The 20,349-nt window shown below is 34.3% G+C and overlaps 1 protein-coding gene across 5 annotated transcripts in view; it reads left to right on the top strand.

Moving 5' to 3' along the window:
• The window catches only part of DCTN1-p150 (dynactin subunit 1), a 59,858-nt gene that overhangs the window by 25,286 nt on the left and 14,223 nt on the right, over positions 1–20,349 (top strand). For all 5 annotated transcript variants that reach the window (XM_071585682.1, XM_071585685.1, XM_071585683.1 and 2 more), the window contains 7 exons: positions 10,802–10,967; positions 11,458–11,702; positions 13,253–13,452; positions 14,254–14,413; positions 15,585–15,791; positions 16,390–16,729; positions 19,622–19,830. In XM_071585682.1, the coding sequence (XP_071441783.1) occupies positions 10,802–10,967; positions 11,458–11,702; positions 13,253–13,452; positions 14,254–14,413; positions 15,585–15,791; positions 16,390–16,729; positions 19,622–19,830 (1,527 nt within the window). The remainder of the gene's footprint in view (positions 1–10,801; positions 10,968–11,457; positions 11,703–13,252; positions 13,453–14,253; positions 14,414–15,584; positions 15,792–16,389; positions 16,730–19,621; positions 19,831–20,349) is intronic.

Raw genomic sequence — 20,349 nt, 5'->3', positions numbered from 1 at the left:
CTGACAGCATAAGCTGTCAACTATTTTGGCATCCACTACTAGCCCCCTTCACGAGCATGATATCCTGTGTTGGACCTTGCACAGTTTCACATGCTAGTGTGCATCAGCTTGAGTAGTCAAGTGGGCAGGGCAGTTCTGCTTCGCATCATTTCGTCAACATCTCACAAACCTGTTTTGTCTGCCTATGACAATTGTTATATGTTTCATTTATTTTTTTAGTTGAAAACACCTTTTTCGAATTCCTATATAGCACAATATGAAATCTTTTTTTTAAAGAATTTCATAGCTATTTATTTTACCTGTCTCTTTTACTTAGTCAGCAATAAAACCATTCTGTTAGCAACCTTTGGTTTTTTTTACTTTCTAGTTTTTCTAGTGCTATTCAAGAAAGATGATATGGCAGTCTTTTGATATTGCTCACATTGAATGAAAAGCATGCTGAGATGAATGAGTAAAATGCTGTTTGCCCTAATTATTGAAAATTTAACTCTGATGTATTCCTTAAACATTCCGAAAAAGTTTGCTATATGATCCCTTTATTTACCTTAGTCAGAAAGTCTCAATATCAACCTCCTTAGTTAGTGGCGTTGCTGATTAAATTTTGTAAAACAAGCAAAATATTAGAATAATGGGAAAAAAGTACTGTAATCTATAAAAAAAAATTTTTTTCAGGAAAATTGTTCAGAGTTGAATTAAGAAAATAATTTTTCTAGCTTCCTTTTTCCCAGGAAATTCATTGTCAATTATCACCTTGAATCTTATCCGCTTGAATTATTGTGAAATGTGCATAGAATAACTAACAAAAGTCTGAAAAAAATAGTTCATTATTGAATCATATGGTGGAACTAATTCATTATGACAGTAAACACTTAAAATCAATTTGAAACCATTCGTAATTAGTTGGATGAATGAAACATAAAATAAATGTTCACATTATGCTGCATTTCTGTGGTTGATATTAGTTGATTGTAGTGGTGTTAGTTCAATGAGTCTACGAATATAAAACAAGAGTGCTAAATTTCTGGAGGGGCAAGAGAGCGTATTGGATTTAGGGTTCAAAACACTGCCCAAATGGCCAAAGGTTCATTCCTGCTTGTTGTTGGATGGATGATGCCTCAGGTGAAACCAAAGCTGTTTGATTTTCTGGGTTCCACCACATAGCTATGAAGCTGCAGGGAGTATTTGGAAGTGAATTGGTTCCTCATCCTGCATTTCACTCAATCAAGAGTTTTACGCAAAATTAGCCCTTTACCATACCTATCTAATTTCTCTTTGGTTTTAAGACCGTGGATAGTGGTGGAGTGTTAAAATGTGGTGAATTGGTTACATATTCTCCGCGAAATGGTGTCTTAATCTAGAATTTTAATATGAGAAAAAAGAAAATTTGAACTATGAAGGTTGGAAAACATCATGTTAATATGTTAATATATGCCCAAAACAGTCCTGTTAGTGCTACGTATTTCAACATAATGTAATGTAATGGAGAAGAATTAAGATATGCTGTAGATAAACTTTCAAAATATAACCTCCCCATTAGGTGATGCTGGTGAGAGGAGGTCATCATTGCACACATAAGAATAGGGTGCTGAATCCTCACTCATTCGTATCTCTCCACAGAAAAGAAAGTCAAACTGTAGTGTGAGATCTGTGATCTTCTTTTGACTATTTGCCATCTTCTGATGATGCTTAAAAAATACAAAGCAGGTAAAGTAAGATCTGGTGCTTTCCCGGCATATCTGCTTAATGAACTTTTCTCGGGCCTTCCATCGGGTCAGGGGTTCTATGGAGCGCCCTAACCCTGAAGCCATGTCCAGAATGATTGTGTTTTTAAAGGAAACCAAGCTATTCGGCTTGTGTACAATATTTGACAGTGGATTTAGTTCTATTAACGTGCATGATACGTCATCAAAGGAATGAGCATATTCTTCATTTTTTCATTTCCTTAGGTCCTTTCTTTATCTTAACATGGTGCAAATGACCTTGGTCATAGAAGCGCCTGAAAATTAAATTGTGTACTACTACTACTCAATACATAACGTAGTTTGTTATTGCATTCAGGGTGTCTAGTACGTGGAAAATAGGGAAAACCTGGACAACTCATTGGATATCAATATCCTGAAAATCTTTGGTAGTTAGGGAGAGGTCCTGGAAACATGAAATTGTCTCTCAAATAAAATGTGTATTTGGCACATTTAATTTTTGAGTCATTCCTGGTTTGAGCTTAAGTTTCTCTGATCTTCTTCAAATTCCTTACCCTTCCTTGATATTCCCTGAAGAGGCATTCCATTTAGGTGTCCAGACCAAGGCAGCCTTCCATGCTATGTATGAAAATAAGGTCCTTATTTGAGAGATGGTTAAGGCCGATACTTATGGAATTTTATAGTAGTGGGCAAGGAAAAACCAAAATACTAGGTGTTTCCCCAGGAAATCCTGTCCGGATCAGTTCATGTGGAAATTAAAAGTATTTTGATTCTACCTTGTGCACTTTAAGGTCCTAAGCTTGAAAGCATATTGTGATACATTTTATGTTCATATTTACTGTGGTATCTATCTATTTTTGATTTTTGTTACTTAAAAGAATTATACTTATGTTTCTTAGCTGTCAGATTGTCAAGCACTTATTCATTGCTTGTGATTTTCAGGATTCATGTTAATTAATGAGAATAATAGATTTTAAATGTAACCAAAAGGGTACTAACCTTACAACTGTTGACTTTCCTGTTCAGGTGTACCATTTCGATAAAGCAATGCATCACTACTTTTTTCAGAATTTTGCTTTCATTTTCCAGGAAATCCATGTCCCTCTAAGGTGACCAATGGAAATAAATTTTGATTACAAGAAGAGAAATTCTGATCAGGATGATGTATTCATGTGTACCTCGAGAACACAGCAGGATATTAATTTATATGCCCGATATCACAATGAGACGATCGACTGGCCCTTGTAATTTTTGTTTTGTGTGGTCAATAATTATAAACAAATGAACAAAAATCCCCTTGTTTGAGGATTTGGAATACACTAGAAAACCAAAAATATTTCCTGGTAAACTTAAAATCAGGCACAGGGAACTTCTTGACTGTCAGATAGGTAGAAGTCTCAGTATTTGAAAATCCAGAAACGATACAGAATCAGAAAACATTTACTCGTTGGTCACCCTGTAATTTTATGGTGAATCACTTCCCTAGATGTCTGTAAAAGGACCACCAGTGACTTTATTATTTGGATTCCTCATGCAATGCTCTCTGTTCCATTTCTGTTTAAATGCCCTGACATGTAGCTATTTCACATTCTGGCCATTAATGTGTCATTAGATTTTGATTTCCAGCCAGTTCAAATGGTGCTTCTGTTGTATACCAATAATATATTTAGATGTTCCAATAAAAGTACTGCAGTTAGTAGCCTGACTACTTCCACCTGCAACATTGTGATATATTTTATATGCAATTTGCCTGTTTGTGCTTTTAGCTTGTTCGTTGGACAGCTTTTAATACAGAGTCAGTATTACTCATACCCACGAGTCACAACTAATTTAAAGTAATGCCTTATGATAAGTATTCTTATTTCCCTCATTAAGTTTTAGGTTCAGAATTAAAAAACTCATGTGGCACTTAGATGGACCATTGAAACCAAATCTGGTAATTGATTTGGCCTTGATCTGGAATTTTTTTGTAAACATAATATTTTAGTGTCTTATGACATTCATTTGAATTGATTCTTGCATTATAATTGGCAGTAGCCAAAGAAAATATAATTTGGTAATTCAAAAAAATATTTTTTCACAGAATGAAAGTGTACAGAAATGACTATGTATAGTGGAAATGCTCAAAAATTATAGATAAGTTAGTTGCTTGCTTTCTGATCTTCTGTACTAATTTTTCAATACATATTGTTTTCTTATTTCATTCAATATAAGTCAGTGATTTATAGAAACAATTTTACTGTCAAAGGAGAAATTTCTGCTAATAGGGCATCCATTTTAAAATCATTTAAGTCAATTATGGACCTAAGTAGTCTACTAAATAATTTTTTAAGTTACAATGCTGTCCATGAAATAACTCTATGCTGTGTATGTGATACTCCGCTGTGCAGTGCAAAATTTGTTATGAGTCACCCCTGTTCAGTTTGTGAATTTGTACTAAGCAGAAGGCTTAGTGTTGCTGGCCTTTAATATACACGAATAAATTTTGTCTCTTAAAATCTTTTGAGAGCCAGAAGCAGAAGCCTGTCTTGCAGTGCAACTGGTAGATAATTTGAAAATTGATTCCACTCGATGAAAGAATAGTCTTTGCTTTTCCACGTATAAGAGTATTTTTATTACAACCTAAGTTTTGTTACAGGGCAACACCTTCAGATGTTTACTTCAGATGTTACTCTATAACAAAGCCTGAGTCGTAATGAAAATACTCCATGTAGAAAAGCAAAGTGTTTTATACCATCACGAAGGATTACCCCTATGCTACGTCTAAAACAGTGTTATTTTTTGATCCCACGCATTTGGTTTCATTAACAGTCATAAGAAATAAAAGACTTGGTTCAATGAGTAAGCAGTGCATATAATTTATTTACAGAAACACTCAGCTTTTGGATTGATTTCTTTAAAATAATGCATCACTAATTGTTTGAATGTTTGTAACGCTTAATTTTGAAATTTCTTCATTTAATTTCGATTTGTTCTGAGTTTGTTAGAGGTGGAATCTCTTGATCTCATGCCCGCATTTATTGGGCTTCTCAGCTGTGCATTCTAAGGTGTCCTCTTTACTCCCATGGAATTTAAATGTCTTAGACATTTTGTATATCTCATGTTTGAGCTTTACCTGTTGTGACTGTTTTGATATTTCTCATAAAATCAATTCTTAGCGTTGACCAGGACTGGTGCATGGGCATTAGGTACCCCCTAATCCTGATGTAGAACGGTTATACTCCTTTCCTGCATTTTTCCGGTTCTTAGGGAATGCCAATGATATATCTTCCTCTCTGATTTCAAGGGGTCTCTACTGGCTTCTGCAGATAACTCATGTTGAACTCCCCAAACAAGTAGTTAACATTTATGGTTCATAAGTATTTTGTAAAAACCTTACAAGTTAATTTTCACAGATACTAACAGCCATTCATTACCTTGGCTTTAGATATAATGTCTCTTTTCATGGGAATATTGAGTCTCCAAAGCATATTCATTATTATTTATGGGAATGGTGTGCTATATTCATTATAACTGTTATATTCTTTATTAGTCTCTGTAGTGTGAAAGTATGGTTCTTCCAATTCTTTGCCTGAATTTGGCATTTTCAAATATGGAAGCATCAATTTGTGCAAAACATTTCAAATGTTGTGCATATTTAACTTAACTATCAGGGTCATTTGGAAAATGTATTAATTCATGATATTTTTTATATTTCTACTTGGGGAAATGAGGGAACGGTCTACAATGGGTGCTCACTTTATCATAAAAAACTGTTCCGAAGAGTATATCATGAAGTGAACACAATTATGCATTGATTCCCTTTAATTAATTCCAGATGATCCATTTGGTTTGGCAAATTCATTTGTACCCATGTATTAAGTTACATATGCTAATGAAAAATTGCATGAGATTTTAACTTGCATTGTGCAGGTAGGCCTCTTCATTCCAACTTCCCGAGTGGGTGCTTCACTCTTCTTGGAGGATATATCATTCCATACTAGTGTCTTCTTTAGCTGTTGTGTATTACACTCATTCATGATTTATATAGGATAATAGACTATGAATTCTCACTTCTGCCAGGGATGCACATGAATATTTAGAATATAAATATATATATTATTAAGAATACGCATGAGACTTGGACATATTTATGTATTGTACTTACTCATGGCTATCAAAAACATCTCCATCCAAACATTACCAGTTTTTCAATATAATTCAATCCAAAATTTATATGATTTCATTTTCTTATTTTTTCTTTGGAATTCTTATATTTATTGACAGTCAATTATCTGTACTCAATAATCTATGCATGTACTTCAGTATGCAAAAGTTTCCCCTGAGAGTTAAGAAATGAATTTCTCCCTTCATGTCACTGTCTTGATTCACTAAAAAACTTTAAAGACATTTGAATTATTTGTGAGGCAGTGAATGGCATGGCTACAGTTTAGGAAAAATCAGGAAACTGTATATAATTCAAAATTTGCAATTCAAATGTTTGGCAATAAATTGATGCCCTACATGTGGTATGGTGTGTAGAAAGTGCATAAATCCTGGTATTTATGTGTAGTATCTCTAGTCGAAAGTATCATGCAGATTCTGATGAGATGAAAATTTGCACCCAGAAGAAATTAGATGCAATTTCATAATCATTCAAAAACATTTTTGAGAGAATTTTTAGTAAATAGCTAGTGTTACCATATAGACCTATAATGATATTCAATAATATCTTCCAACATTTTATTGTAAGCTGTGATAAACTTTGGACAGCTGAACGGTATGCTTGCCAAAAACCATCATCCATCTCATTATTTCAAGTACAGTTGAACCTCATACAACAAACATTATTTGTTCTGCGATCTTGCTTGTAAAGCAAAACACTCGACCACATAAAACGTGAAACGATTTAAATGTATAATTGAATGTAAAATATGTTACATTAAAAATATGATATACTTACACTGTTTATTCAAAGAAAATTATGCATACATTGTTTATGATTGTGGATCATATTCATATTTTCTTTATCGCGGAATGAACCAACCTGGAATACGAATTTGATTTGTAAAACCAAAAAAGAATTGAAATAATTAGTTTAATTTTTATGATACATTCCTAATTCTTTTAAACCAGAAAGCTACATAGAGACATTTAATTTTACTGATGCTTTAAAATATTGTGAAAATGCATCTCAGTATTATCATTCAATTAATTTTTAGTTCACATGACCACTGACTTATTAGGGTGACGCTTCATACACATGGTACAATGCTAGTTTCCCATGACCACCACGTGGCATTCCTCTTATGGACCTAATACTTCTTGAAGGCTTGTGGAGTTTCTGATCGGTAAAAAAGCAGGTGTTTAAATTTCAAATTGCCATTTGCATTCGGCATTGATATAAATACCCAGTGATTCAACACAAGGTGTGTGGCAGGGGGTGCAAGCTCCAGGTGGGAAGGGTATGTGAAAAGAGAGGATATGAGAGAGGAAGGGAAAAGTATTCAGTAAAAAACTATCAAAGAGCATGCAAATTTGTATTCTTGCTGGAGGAAGACTAAATTTTAAAACAATGGTTAATTCACGTAATAAATTAGTTACTTGTTATGGGAAAAAATGGGAATAAGCATGAACCAAAACCATTTAAATGATGTAGGCCTCCACCATAACAAGATAGGTCAGGCAGAATTGAAAAGCAAGAAGGGGAGATTTTACTATTACATGGTTATGAGACTCATGGTCTCTACCCCTACCTTCATTGCATTGGCACAAAATAGCTGTGTGATATGGCCTTTCATTGGCTTTTGACCAGGCAATGCAATCTCCTCTTCTGTTACGTGTACAAATATAGGTTCACTTTGGCATCTTTTTCTAGAAGAGACATGTCTCGTCATAATTAAAAACATGTTTCAGCAGGTATCCCTGAGAGTCTTAAGAGCTTCTTGAAATCAACGATGAAGTTCCCTGCTGCCTGTAGCATTGAGCTTACTGCTTTATATTGCCTCACAATGCTTTGGAATGGAAGCCGGTTCTTCTCATATTCTTCTCAAACCACACATGGCTCCCCATAAGCACTTCTTTGGCTGTTGAAGATCCTGGCATTTTCTCAATGAGATTGGCAAAAGTCACTTTATCTTCTCACAAATAATATTCTCATTAATAGTAATGCATTGCAATGCATTGATTTGTGTTCCTGATTTTCAATGATTTTATATTTCATCCCAATGGTTATTTTTATTCTCTTAATGGCTGTCATCTTGTGGATTTTTCTTTGGGGACATTGTTAAAAGATGCAAAAAAGTTATTAAACTTTGCACATGCTAAGCAAGTCATTTTCAGGATCATTTTTTTGGATGTTTTGGTCATGAGATGTGTGAGCAAAGTTTGTTCCAAAACTGATTAATTTTGACCAGAAAAACCGTTGCATGAGTATCGCTCAGGAACTGTTGAATTATGTCAATGATTATCTTGATTTACTCAAAAGGATTATAACTGGTGACGAATCATGGGCATATGGTTATGACGTTGAAACCAAAGCCCAATGGAAGAACCCAGGAGAATCAAGACTGAAAAAAGCAACCCAAGTTTGAGTAAATTTCAAGGTTTTGCTCACTGTTTTCTTCGATTACCATGGCATAGTGCTTCAGGAGTTTTTACCACAAGGTCATACAGTCAATTAGGAGTGTTACCTTGAAGCTATGTGCCGTTTGCAAGAAGTAATATGAAAAAAACTTCCAAAATTGTGGAAAAATGATTCATGGCTTTTGCACATAATGCAGATAATGCACCTACTTACTCATCGTTGCTTGTGAGAGATTATTCGGCCAAAATACCACCACAATCATGCCTCAGCCACTATATGCACCAGACTTGGCTCCTGCGACTTAATCCTGTTCCCAAAACTGAAGAGACCAATGAAAAGATGGTGATTCGCAATGATTGAGGAGATAAAAGACTGCATTGCTGGAAGAGGTCTAGGCTATGCCAAAAAGTTCTCATCAGAATTGCTTGGAGGATTAGAAAAACCATTGGCACAAGTGTATTATATCTGGGTGGATTAATTTGAATGGGATAACTTGAATATTAAAGAATAATTCAATATTTTTTCATAAAAATATAAAGTCACCTTACATTTTGAACACACCTCATAAATTAATTTTACTGATATTTATAATTCTATTTGGATTCGAGGAGGTTATTCTGCCAAATCTGTTTTAATCTAGCTACACAACACACATTCTGCTCAATATTAATGTGAGATTGATTTGAAATATTTCTGGAAATGGGATTGCTGATATTTTCAACCATGACATTTATCCAAGTGTACCCCACCTGTATTTATTGTTTCCCAAGCATGCAAGAATTTTGGGCTATACCATTTTTAAGGATCATGCTCTGAAGATAAATCTTTCTCATAATAACTATTGTATTGTATTAGTTATTCAGGAAGGCTGTTAATATGATTAAGAGCTTCATCTCATGAGTCGACGGGGAAAAGTATTTGCTGCAAAGACATTTGTTATTATTTTATCTTTAACCAATTTGCATTTCTGGTATTCCAAACATGGTCATTTTTCACCGTGTTCTGCTCCTGTTTGTTGTTCCAAGAGGGGAGATATGCATGTTAGAATGGAGAGTTCTTGTGAGAGTCAGATAAGGTAAATGAACTAGTGACATCTATCAGGTGGATAAGCTAGAGTCATTGAAAATTGTTGGCTCCATTGTGTGATTCTCATGTGGTATTTTATTGCATTGTTGAGCCAATTTTAGATTGTACTGTTGATGTGATCTGTGGCACTTTTCACGCTACCGGTAATGACATCTTTAGGCTTATTTAACATTATTAATCTGATTTGATCTGACATTTCCCAGATCCTACCCATCCTCTACGTTTTTCTTGTATTCAAAGCAGGATATTGAGCATTCTTCACCATCTGTCTTTAGCACTATGCCCATGCATTTCTTGAAGGACATGTTCTAATAATATTCTCCTAGAAGTGGGAATTCATCAATAAGAATTTTTTACCCTTATACACCTCCTGCTATAATATGCAACTTTCATATTGATTTATACTGGCCATTTTAAATTAATAATTAAACACTAGGAAGCTAGATAATATTGAATATCAGATATAAATGTAAATAACAGCAAACGTTTATATACCTATGTAAGAAATGTACACAATGGCTCCCTGTCAAACACCTGTTTCGTTATTACTGAACTTGGTGATGTTGAGGTACTTCTGAAGTGCAATTGGCATAATAAACCATATCCATCATTGTGTGAGTGCAAATGTAGTTGTACTTTCACTCCCACCTTTCCAATTTAATTATGTATGTACTACACCCATATATTATCTATCATAGCATATAGAGGTTTTTATTTTGCTACAATAGTATTTTAATAGGACTCCCTATTGTATTAGATACTTCTCTAAGATTAAATTGATGAACCCAAAGTAGAGGCACCTTGTATGCAGCTGATGAAAGGACTACAACTTGTACTCTGGTGCATCAAGTTTCAATTTTATAGCCAAGCACATCCATAGCTCACATCCTACTAATGTTGCTAATTTTTGTGCCCAGTGGTTGCACCAGCCCTGGCTCTGATTGATTGTCCAGCATTCATGTGTGAGTTCCAGAATTTCTTTTAGCCTGTGCTCCATGAAAGTTCTGTCTTGTAGATATTTCCTTTGCTTATGGGAGAGATTATTTTCTATAACATCTAGTGTTGCCAGAGATGGAAAATTTAATCTATGCCGAAAATAGTTGCCAAGGTGTTGTGGCTTTTGAATAATTACTAGGATCATGTAAATGGTCAATAGTTGCATTTGTTTCTCTATGGTGAGACCATGGTGCCGTAAATATTTAGATTTTCAATCTCTGGTCTTAGCATTGCTACTCTGTTGTGACATTTATATTTTGAGTGATATGGAAGTTGAATTTTTGTTGAAAGCTTACAAAAATGTATTTTTTACCATGTGTTGTTCAATCTTGCTTGTGTTATTTTATAAATTTTTTGTCATGTTAGTGTTGTTTTGTGTTTCTAACTGTTCTAGTGCTCTTGGGAAAGTACTCTCTCAGTGATTTCTCTTTTGTCTCTTTCCGTTTCCCATTAGACTGGATTTGTAGAAACCCTTAATCCCCAGTACACGCCAGGACATCCAATTTCTCCTGGTGGAGTTACAATGGAGGAGAGGCTGGCATCCCTGCAACTTCAACGGGAATTAGAGAGTGCACGTGCGGAAATCACTGACCTTCAGGAGAAGCTAGAGACCTTAAGAGGTGAGCAATCATCCGCCATGTTTTGTATGAAAACTTATACGTAAGCAAAGCTACCATTTAATTTTTACACTCTGAAATTGTTGCAAATGAATCCTGACAATCCTGTAATACATCATTATCTGGAGACAGTTAAAGAATATTTAAATCCTGATCTTATCAAAGGGAGGAAAATTTATTTAAAAAATTAATGTGAATGATCTCAGCTTTCTGAGATTCATAATTCTCAGGTTAGGAAGTACAATTCCTAAAAGAGTGCATCTTAAATGAGAAATATCTAAAACTGCTTACTGGTTTACCTTTTGGCAACCTTAAAACTAAATCTAGATGTGAAAACTGGGGCATAATTCTATTATATCTGCTGTGGCATCAAACCTTACTGATACCAGGGCTTTCAATTTACCAATGGGAGTATTAAGTTCCTTTAATTTCCTCCCTGTTCAGTATGCGTACTACATTTGTGTGTCACTGCGTTGTTTGTTTGTTGTTTAAGTGAAACGCATTCAAGACAAGGAGAGGCTGAAAGATTACGACAAGACGCGTCTTCAGTTGGAGCACATGATGGAATTCAAGACTCAGATCATGACAGCACAGGTCAACCTGCAGCGTGAGTTACAGGTTGCCAGACAAGAGGCGCGTGAGGCCAATGAAGCACGGGAGAGGCATGCAGAAGAGATGGCAGACTTGGCCGAGACAGTGGAAATGGCCACGTTAGATAAGGAGATGGCAGAGGAAAAGGTTTGTATAGATCTTCAAAGTTACAGAGGTACCACGAACCATTCAACTGAGAAACTTCTTGATGCAAGCGTTTTTAAATTCAGTTTTGGTCTCTAGCTATGGACTTATACTCGCAGTATGAACTGGCACTTTTCTTGGGCATCATGTCTAAGACTACCTAATGTGAGCAATGATGTAATAAAATTTATCCAAAGGCACATGCTTTTAACGATGTCGTTGCCTTATGCCACATTTCTTACTTCACACTTCAAGCATCTCTATTCAACTTTCATACAGTAATGTATGTACATGTTCAGTGTTCAACCTTCTCCATTGTATTAATAATCATTGCAATGTATTTATCTAATTGGCTTGAATGCATCATGCTTTTGAAATTCTGTTTTTTTGATATTTGTTTAACAAAAAAATACCTACACCTGTTGAGATTTTTTTAGATTAAGGCAAAACATTCTCAGAATCTTGCTGCCTTTCCCAATTCCTGGTTATTTTTTTTAGAAGTTAATGTTGTGTGTTAGGAAATGCGTATAGATATGTTTTTTTATCATTAGAAAATTTTCCCTTGCAAATCCATTCAAATCCTTGCATTCCCTTGCTATGGGTAGACCATGTTAATTTTTCACTTTTGCCAAACTTTTTAAACCTGAAAATGAATTAACTTATTTCCCATAAAGTGAAATGGAAACTTTGGTTTTGAAATACAAAACGTCGCCGAGGACAAATTATTTTTGTAAGGTCAGGTAACAGTTTATATATTTATACTCTTTGAACCATTGGTCCTCACGTTGGCTCTAGCAATATCTGTTTAGTTTTTCAGGGAGATCACTCGCATGCAAAATTGTGGAGCCACCCTGAATTTATTAAACCAAGAATTTTATTTGCATTTTTGGAGTTCTGCCTATTGTAGTTCTTCAGTGTTGCATCTGGTCGGAATAGAGAAAAAAATGTAAATTACCAAAAAACAATTGCAAATATTGTCTTAAAATATACAGAATGCTGTAATATGCATATCTTCAAATATTTTGATTTGGCTCAAAGCTGTTTTTTTAGATGTTTTTTCAGAAGTAATTATACTTATCCTAAAAACTAATAGTAAGTGTTCACTGCCAATACGTTTTATTGTGTTGTATTCTTAGCGGTGACTCAATGACTAACTGACTATTACCTATCCCTGGGAATTTGATGACAAGGAATGCTAGGTTTTAGTGCCTGATGATAAGTATAATGAAGGAAAAGTTTAGGAACTTAAATAAAATTAATATCATATCATTTTTTGCTCTTAGCAAGAGTTAGGTTGAGTCATGTAAAGAATTTACGCAAAGCATCTGTGTAAACAGTGGCTGCAGGAACAATTTCTTAATTAATATTGAAAGTAAAGCATTACTACCAGTACCTACTACTGGAGTAAAGAACTTTGAAACCCAGCATATGTCTAAATAAAATACTGTGGAATCAGAAAGTTAAAGCTTCCATAAAATAATGGTTTTTTATAATGTATGAAATAAGATGTACACCATTTCTGTTTGAAAATATTTTTAATCCCTTTGCACTAGGCGGAGACACTGCAGCAAGAGCTGGAGCAATACAAAGAGAAAGTGGAGGAACTTCAAGTTGACCTTGATATCTTGAAAGCCGAAGTTGCTGAACGTGGGGGTGAAGGTGGAGGGGCGGCACCAGTAGAAGGTGCAGCCACACCTTTGGAGATCAAACAACTTCAGCAACAAAATGCTCGTCTAAGGGATACACTTGTTAGGTTTGTTTTGCTGATTAATTTTTCAACAACCTAAGCTTTTGAAGATTTATTAGTTAAAATGATAGCTAAGGTTTTTAAATTCCCAGAGTTTAACGAAACCTGATTTCAATGAACTGTATTTCATGAAAATCATTTCATTTCATTTTTGATTTCTTTGAATTATTTGATAATAGTTTAAATTCTAAAAATATACTCAATCCACTATGCAATATTTACAATTAATTTTCATGATTGTTAAATCAATCACTTTTATGCTATACAATTTCCTCTGTTGCATCTATTGTCTTCATCTGTATCCTTAAGCTCCTTTCTTAAACATCATATAGGCAATTAAGTCGTCATCAAGTGATCTTGTTTTCATGGACCATCTTAAACTTAATTTCATTATTTAATTACTTTAATTTTTATTTATTAATGCTAAATTGATTATTTATTTACTGGTTATCATGTCAGCTAATATAATAGCCTTTGTGCCATTTTTGGTGCCCTTTGAATTAATAATTAAAACCAACTAATAATATATGACGAGTAGAACTTAATGGTGGTAAAAATGTTTCATGCTTCAATGGTTGACTTACCCATTTGCTGTAAGTGTGTGTGAGTATGTCGGCTTATGCTCTATTGTTGATGCATACACTAACGCTGATATTTCATTATTTGCTGACAGTTGGCCCGATGAAAAAACTAGGACATTCAAAATTAAAAGTTTTAGGTGTAACAATTACATTATAGTAAGTCATAATTTTAAATGTTTTAAATTTCATGTCGATAAAGAAGAAAAATTTCTGTCTTGATTTTCAGGATGAGGGATTTATCTGCGCATGAGAAGCATGAATTCCAAAAACTACAGAAAGAAGCAGATGAAAAGCGTTCAGAAATAACAGAGCTTAGTCGCACGAAAGAGAAATTGAGTTCCCGTGTGGAGGAGTTGGAGAGACAAATCAGTTATTTGCATGAACAGGTAGTAACCCACATTCTTGCTTATGTTTGTTGTATCATTGTGATTGCTCAGGTTTTTTATACTTATGGTTTTGTGTTCAGTTTCCTGCTGTGTGAATTTTTACATCCCCTTTCATTAAAAGTTGCTGATGTTTACTGCAACCTTCTCTCCACCCTTCCCCATTAACCTCAAGTCCTACTCATAATTAGCCCCATTTATTCTTAATCTTGATAATTACATCTACAGTCATCATTTCCCAAGTAATTTCAGAGAGGAAATAGTTTGGGAAATTGGAAATCAAGATACTTTAATTTAGCAAGATGCAATAATTAACTGGTTTCTTCGGCCTGCCTTTCTCTCCTTATTGATTGAGTAAAATAAACAGTGAAATTCTCACAAAGAAATTTGCTCGACGGTTATTCATTTATTCAATACCAACTGACAATTTTGAGTTTATTAAAGTTAGTCTTGGAAAAAGAGTCAATTACTTTTTCAATTTTTTTCTTAAATGTGTATATATTGCTTAATAACACTGATCACTAAGTTACATGTTAAATATTTAAAGTAACTGAATTGCTCATGTTATTAATGCCTTGTAAATATCATATGAATATAATCTTTTTATGAAATAACCAGGTAAATTTAGGATTAAAAATAATTATTTCTCTCTAATGTCAGAATACCATTCTTAAAAACTATCTTCAATATGTTTTTCGAGCCAGGGATTTCATTTTCTTATGCTTGCACAAAAATTCAAACTTGTGCACAATTGATTATATTGCATTGTATTGAGTGATACAAATTCTGTCTACTTAGTAGTATATATCTTGCAAAATATCAAGAAATAATGATGTTGACCCATTTCTAATTGACAGCACCAGCATTTGTAAAAACAATATGCTCCTGATATTTTTGTGAGAGTAACATTTCAGTTCAACAAAATTATGACATTTATTCGGTTTTGATGACTTGTTTTAAATTTCCAAAATAAGGTTATTAATTTAAATTCAAGCTGCTTGTTCTCTAGTGGTCAGAAATAATTTTCTTAAGGAAATGTTCATGTCACTTCCTGCTGCATGGCAGTAGCTGATCCAGCAGTGGTTAGAATTTCTCTTATCATTTTCCATTTCTCTGCAAAAAATATTTTAAAATAATTATTGATCAAACATTTTCTCACTTTGCTGTTAATTAGGTCGACCTAGCATTGGGTGCAGAGCAAATGGTTGAACATCTGACAGAAGCAAAGCTCAATCTTGAGGATAAGGTAGCTGAACTTGAAGAAGCTGTTGCGGATCTGGAAGCTCTTCATGATATGAATGACCAGCTTCAGGAGGGAAGCAGGGAATTAGATTTGCAATTGAGGGAAGATTTGGAAATGGCAGAATGCGCAAAGAGAGAGGTAAGTGATAATTTGAAAAATTATTCACCCATTGAATATTCTGTAGGATTTGGTTAGAAAGGCATTTCATGTGATATTACAGATAAACTTTTGCATGGCCAGCTGAGGCTCAAAAATATCTTAGTGCAGTGTATGTAAAACAACAGTATATAATTATGTGTGTGTTGATTTTGTTTTACCTGAATCAAATGATTATCTTTGACAGTTTTTGTATTTTTTGTTGCTCTCTAATCTTTATGCATCCTTTCTAAGTATGCTGATATACCTCAAGTGGAATTTGTATGAATCTCTATTTAATAAGATGTTTTAAGTTGGTTATATTTATTTTTTATTTTGCGATTCTTTATTATTCTGCAGTTCATTTAGTCTCATTGGCATGCCTAATTTTGTTCAGATTCTTGAATTGTTTGATTAGATTTGACCGGACTGCATGAGGTAAACTCTCTAACTAGGCACTGAAGGAAGAGAATTGATAAGAGAGAGGAAGGAAATTTAAATGGCTCTCCTAATTCCCATGGATTAAAATGTGTAACAGTCTTTTTCTGTCACCCAATCTTTTTTTATCAGAATCCATATATTTGAAATATTAAAATTGCAGGCTCTTCGGGAAAGGGATAAGGCAATGGAAGCCCTTGCTGACCGGGATTCCATTATTACCAAATTCCGTGCCTTGGTTCAAAAACTTCAGGACCAGGTGATTGAGTTAAGGGACAAAGTGATATCTCAAAGTGGGCCACCATCTGGGAATGTTGTGTTGACCTCTGGCCCATCTTCGTACTCGGAAGAGGGCGCATCTGACTTGAAAAGGATGCTGGCTGACACCAAAGCCAATGCTCGGGCCCTTGAGCTGGAACTGTATAGGGTAGAAGTACAGCAGTTTGAATCCCGGGTTAATTTCCTGATCTCATTTATGCCGGAAGGTTTCACTGCACGAGGAGGTATGTAGTGTCTTCTAACTCACTTCTCTTCCCATTTGATAAGGTAAATCATTATAATAATAATATGTTTATTACTCTCATAATATAGATACACAATCTATACATTAGTAGAGACTCTACAGCTCTGGATTAACACCAACCAAGTAGCCGGGAAGGTATTTTTGTATTGATGCCACCATCCAACAATTTTTGGCCATGCATTGTTTGCAAAAGTATTTAAAAACTTCATCAATTATCAGTTCATTTTCAATTCAATTAAATTGTAAATTATTCAATATAATTCCACTTATGGAAAATTAATAATTCTGCTCAGCTATAGTAGATTCTCCTCTTTGAAAGGCCATGTTTGTGCTTTTTTTTATTATTTCTTTCATGGAATCCGGTGGTAATTTATTCACTTAAGGTGTTGTATGTATGGAATATCTTTTAAATGACTTCAAATTGGCTTGGGCTGGAAAAAATGGGTTTTACATTAGGCTAAAGTTGCAGGCCTCTGTAGCAACAACTTTGCATTACCACTTCTTATATAAAGATGTCATAGAACTTCATAAATTAATAAATACCATATTGGGACAACACTAGATTGAAGAAAATAGGAAAGAGGCTTTTAAAACAATTTCTTTTTTTAGATCCCTCTAATTATTCTTTTTTGGAGAAAAACAGCTGGATTAATGAGCTGAAAGAAGCTCCACTCTAGCAGAATATCCCATTAATTATTCTGGAATGGACTATGGCCTCATATATTAACCTCAGGAAATGTAAATGACATTTAATTTGAATGAAGCAAAAATGAGTAAAGTTCTTTGCATTCACTTTGTTAAATTCTCAATATTTTGATACCACTATGAAATATTTCTTGGGTTAAAATTCGGTATTTAAAGCTAAACAGATACTCATTGGGTAAATGATTATTGCTGGTATTCATCTTAGGGTCTTTTGAATGATAAGACTATCCCCAGTCAAATTTGTACCTGCTACACCCATTATAACCCATATGTTTTGTTTTTATCACACTCATTTCCCATCTATGTTATTGAAATCAACATCTCAAAAATATATTAGATCCAATTGCTCATTAATTAGGACACTTTCCCAGTTTGAATAATTATAGTTAAAAGTTGCATCATTTACAAGTGCTGTCATTCCCTTGTGATCCTTGCATTTGTAACTACATGTTAAGTACATATATTAAAAAGAGGATAGGATCCAAAAGAGAACCTTTTGGTAATAAGCGTACGAATTCAACTGCAACACAGATGAAGAATAATTAGGCTGGAAGAGATGAAAGTGAAGGTACTAAAGGAAATGAGACTTGAGGGGTACCAATTTGAAGGAAACCTGTTTTCTTTGTTATTAATTTATTAATAATCATCAGGGGACCATAATATATCTGATGATAGTTCAGATGTGTTATATAAATTTTTACCTGCATTACATGAATGCTATTATTTCATAAGATTAGATTCATTAATATGAGGAGTGTTTTTGTTGAACAGATTCATACTTTCGAAAAAATAAAAAAAATTATATTACCCTCCATTTTTAATTTTATTTAAGCTGCACAGTTTATTTCAGCACATGAAAAAACCTCTGAGAGGTTCTATAAACTCAGGGACACTTAATTACTACACATAAAAACATAAAAGACAACACTCTTATTCATTGGACTGTTTCAATGATGACTTTCTGATTTTGCCATTAAAAGAAAGCTGGAGGATGAAGAAAGGAAAAAAGTAGAGGGGGTAGGGGTAGGGAATGAAAGAATCTCTATTCTACCAAAGGAATCTCTGCCTTTTTCATAATCTACAATCCCTAATCTCTTGTCCATCACTCACCCTCCTTCGAACAGTACTGCTAAGATTTCCATGTCTACATCCCCTCCCCCAATCCTAAACTTGTGGTTACTATCAATGGTTACACCTCTCTCCCGCCTTGACGATGTTTCCACCATGAGTGTTGCTTCTCTGGGAGTTGAACCATGGATCTTTGCCATTTCATTTCCTTGGTGATAATTCTTATAGGCAATCTATAGGTTAAGGGAAGTTTTGGATTGACATAACTACCAAATAATACTCTTGTCTCTCCTAACATCCTACTCTACAGCAAGCCCCTCTTCACTCTTCCTTCCTTCATTCTGTCCAGCATCCTAATCCTATTCCTGCTCGCTTCTCGTTTACCTTACATTCTCCCCTATAGCTCAGTCTTCAACATCCCACTGCCAATCAAAATGCTTTGCATCCATTTTCGTGTCTCCTTATGATTTCTCCCAACAGACCCATCTGCTCCCTCACCATACTTAGCACTTCATTTGTTTTCCTTTCTATCCACTTCAAGTTCTCCAACAGTGACAATACTCAGTTCAAAAAATTCTTTTTTTTTAGAAATAGTATTGCCATTTTATCTAAATTATATAAATTTCTTATTTCTTTAGGAGAAGTTATCCTTTCAAAAGCCTCCATTCTATGCCTATCATCCTTCTTCAATTACCATGTTTCTATTCTGTTTAAGCCATGCTTCTTATCAAAGTTTTGGCGGGCCATTTTTCAACATCCTTGCACAAAGCTCCTGAGATCAATTCTGTCCTCCTTATGCAAGCTTCTTTGCCTTAAGCAATTCTTCTTTTTATGTCTCTATTCCTTAATAATTTTTATCTCCCTTCTTCTAAAATAAAGACCTCTATCTAACTGTCTATGTACTTCTTGGACCTTATTTGTCCAAAATACTTCCGATATAAGTAAACTGTCGAACCTGCTCTAGTTTATCAACTCCTATTTTAATATTCAACTTAGATTTGCTCCTCCTTGAAAATCACCTAATAGTGTTAATGTTTTGCATGGAAATTTGACCAATTTTTCATTACTTTGTGCTTAATTTTTTCTCTTTCATTTAAAGCTGACCAGGATGCAATTGAGACTTTACTCCTTGTTAGCCGATTGCCATGCAAATGTGAAATTTTGGTCAATCAAGTTAGGGAGCGATTCCCTCAAGCTGCTTCTGGCTCGACGCCTACATCAGAAGAATCATCTGAGCATCAGGTGTCTCATTCTATGGAGCAGTCATCATTCCGACATCATCTATCATTCATGCTGTTTTATATAATGGTGAGACATCTCAAATATTGACCCACCACTTCCTTACTTAAATTAGTGGATTCAAGTCTAATGCCACGGAGTCTTTCTATGCTCTGAATAAAGTGATTGCTTGGTAATTTTTTCTAAATGTGGTGTTAGTAATGAAATTAATAAATTTTGATGTACTGTGAAAAGACTGGTGAATTGTGCAGTGGATGATGTATGTGAATGAATTAGATAAATGCTTATGAGGGAAAAATGCATTTGCTGACAACATTTCTGAGTTATTAATGTGTCATTTGACTCATGTGAACATCGTCAGTAATCAGAAGTTTATTTTTTTTACTAGGCTTTGCCATGCATTTAAAACATTAACATCCCTGCTAAAAATACTGTCATTTCATATTTTTAATAAGATGACAACCTTGGACAAGGGAAATTGAAACCTTTAAAAATTGCACTAACTTCTTTAACAGACCATTTCAAGATATGTTGTCATCAATGACATCTTGAACTGGTGTATCCATTGTCAAGTAAAAAATGTGATGA

This window comes from Hetaerina americana, unplaced genomic scaffold, assembly GCF_022747635.1.
Source record: "Hetaerina americana unplaced genomic scaffold, ioHetAmer1.1.p SCAF_2, whole genome shotgun sequence".
Lineage (NCBI taxonomy): Eukaryota > Metazoa > Arthropoda > Insecta > Odonata > Calopterygidae > Hetaerina > Hetaerina americana.
This window is presented reverse-complemented; position numbering and strand designations above follow the sequence as displayed.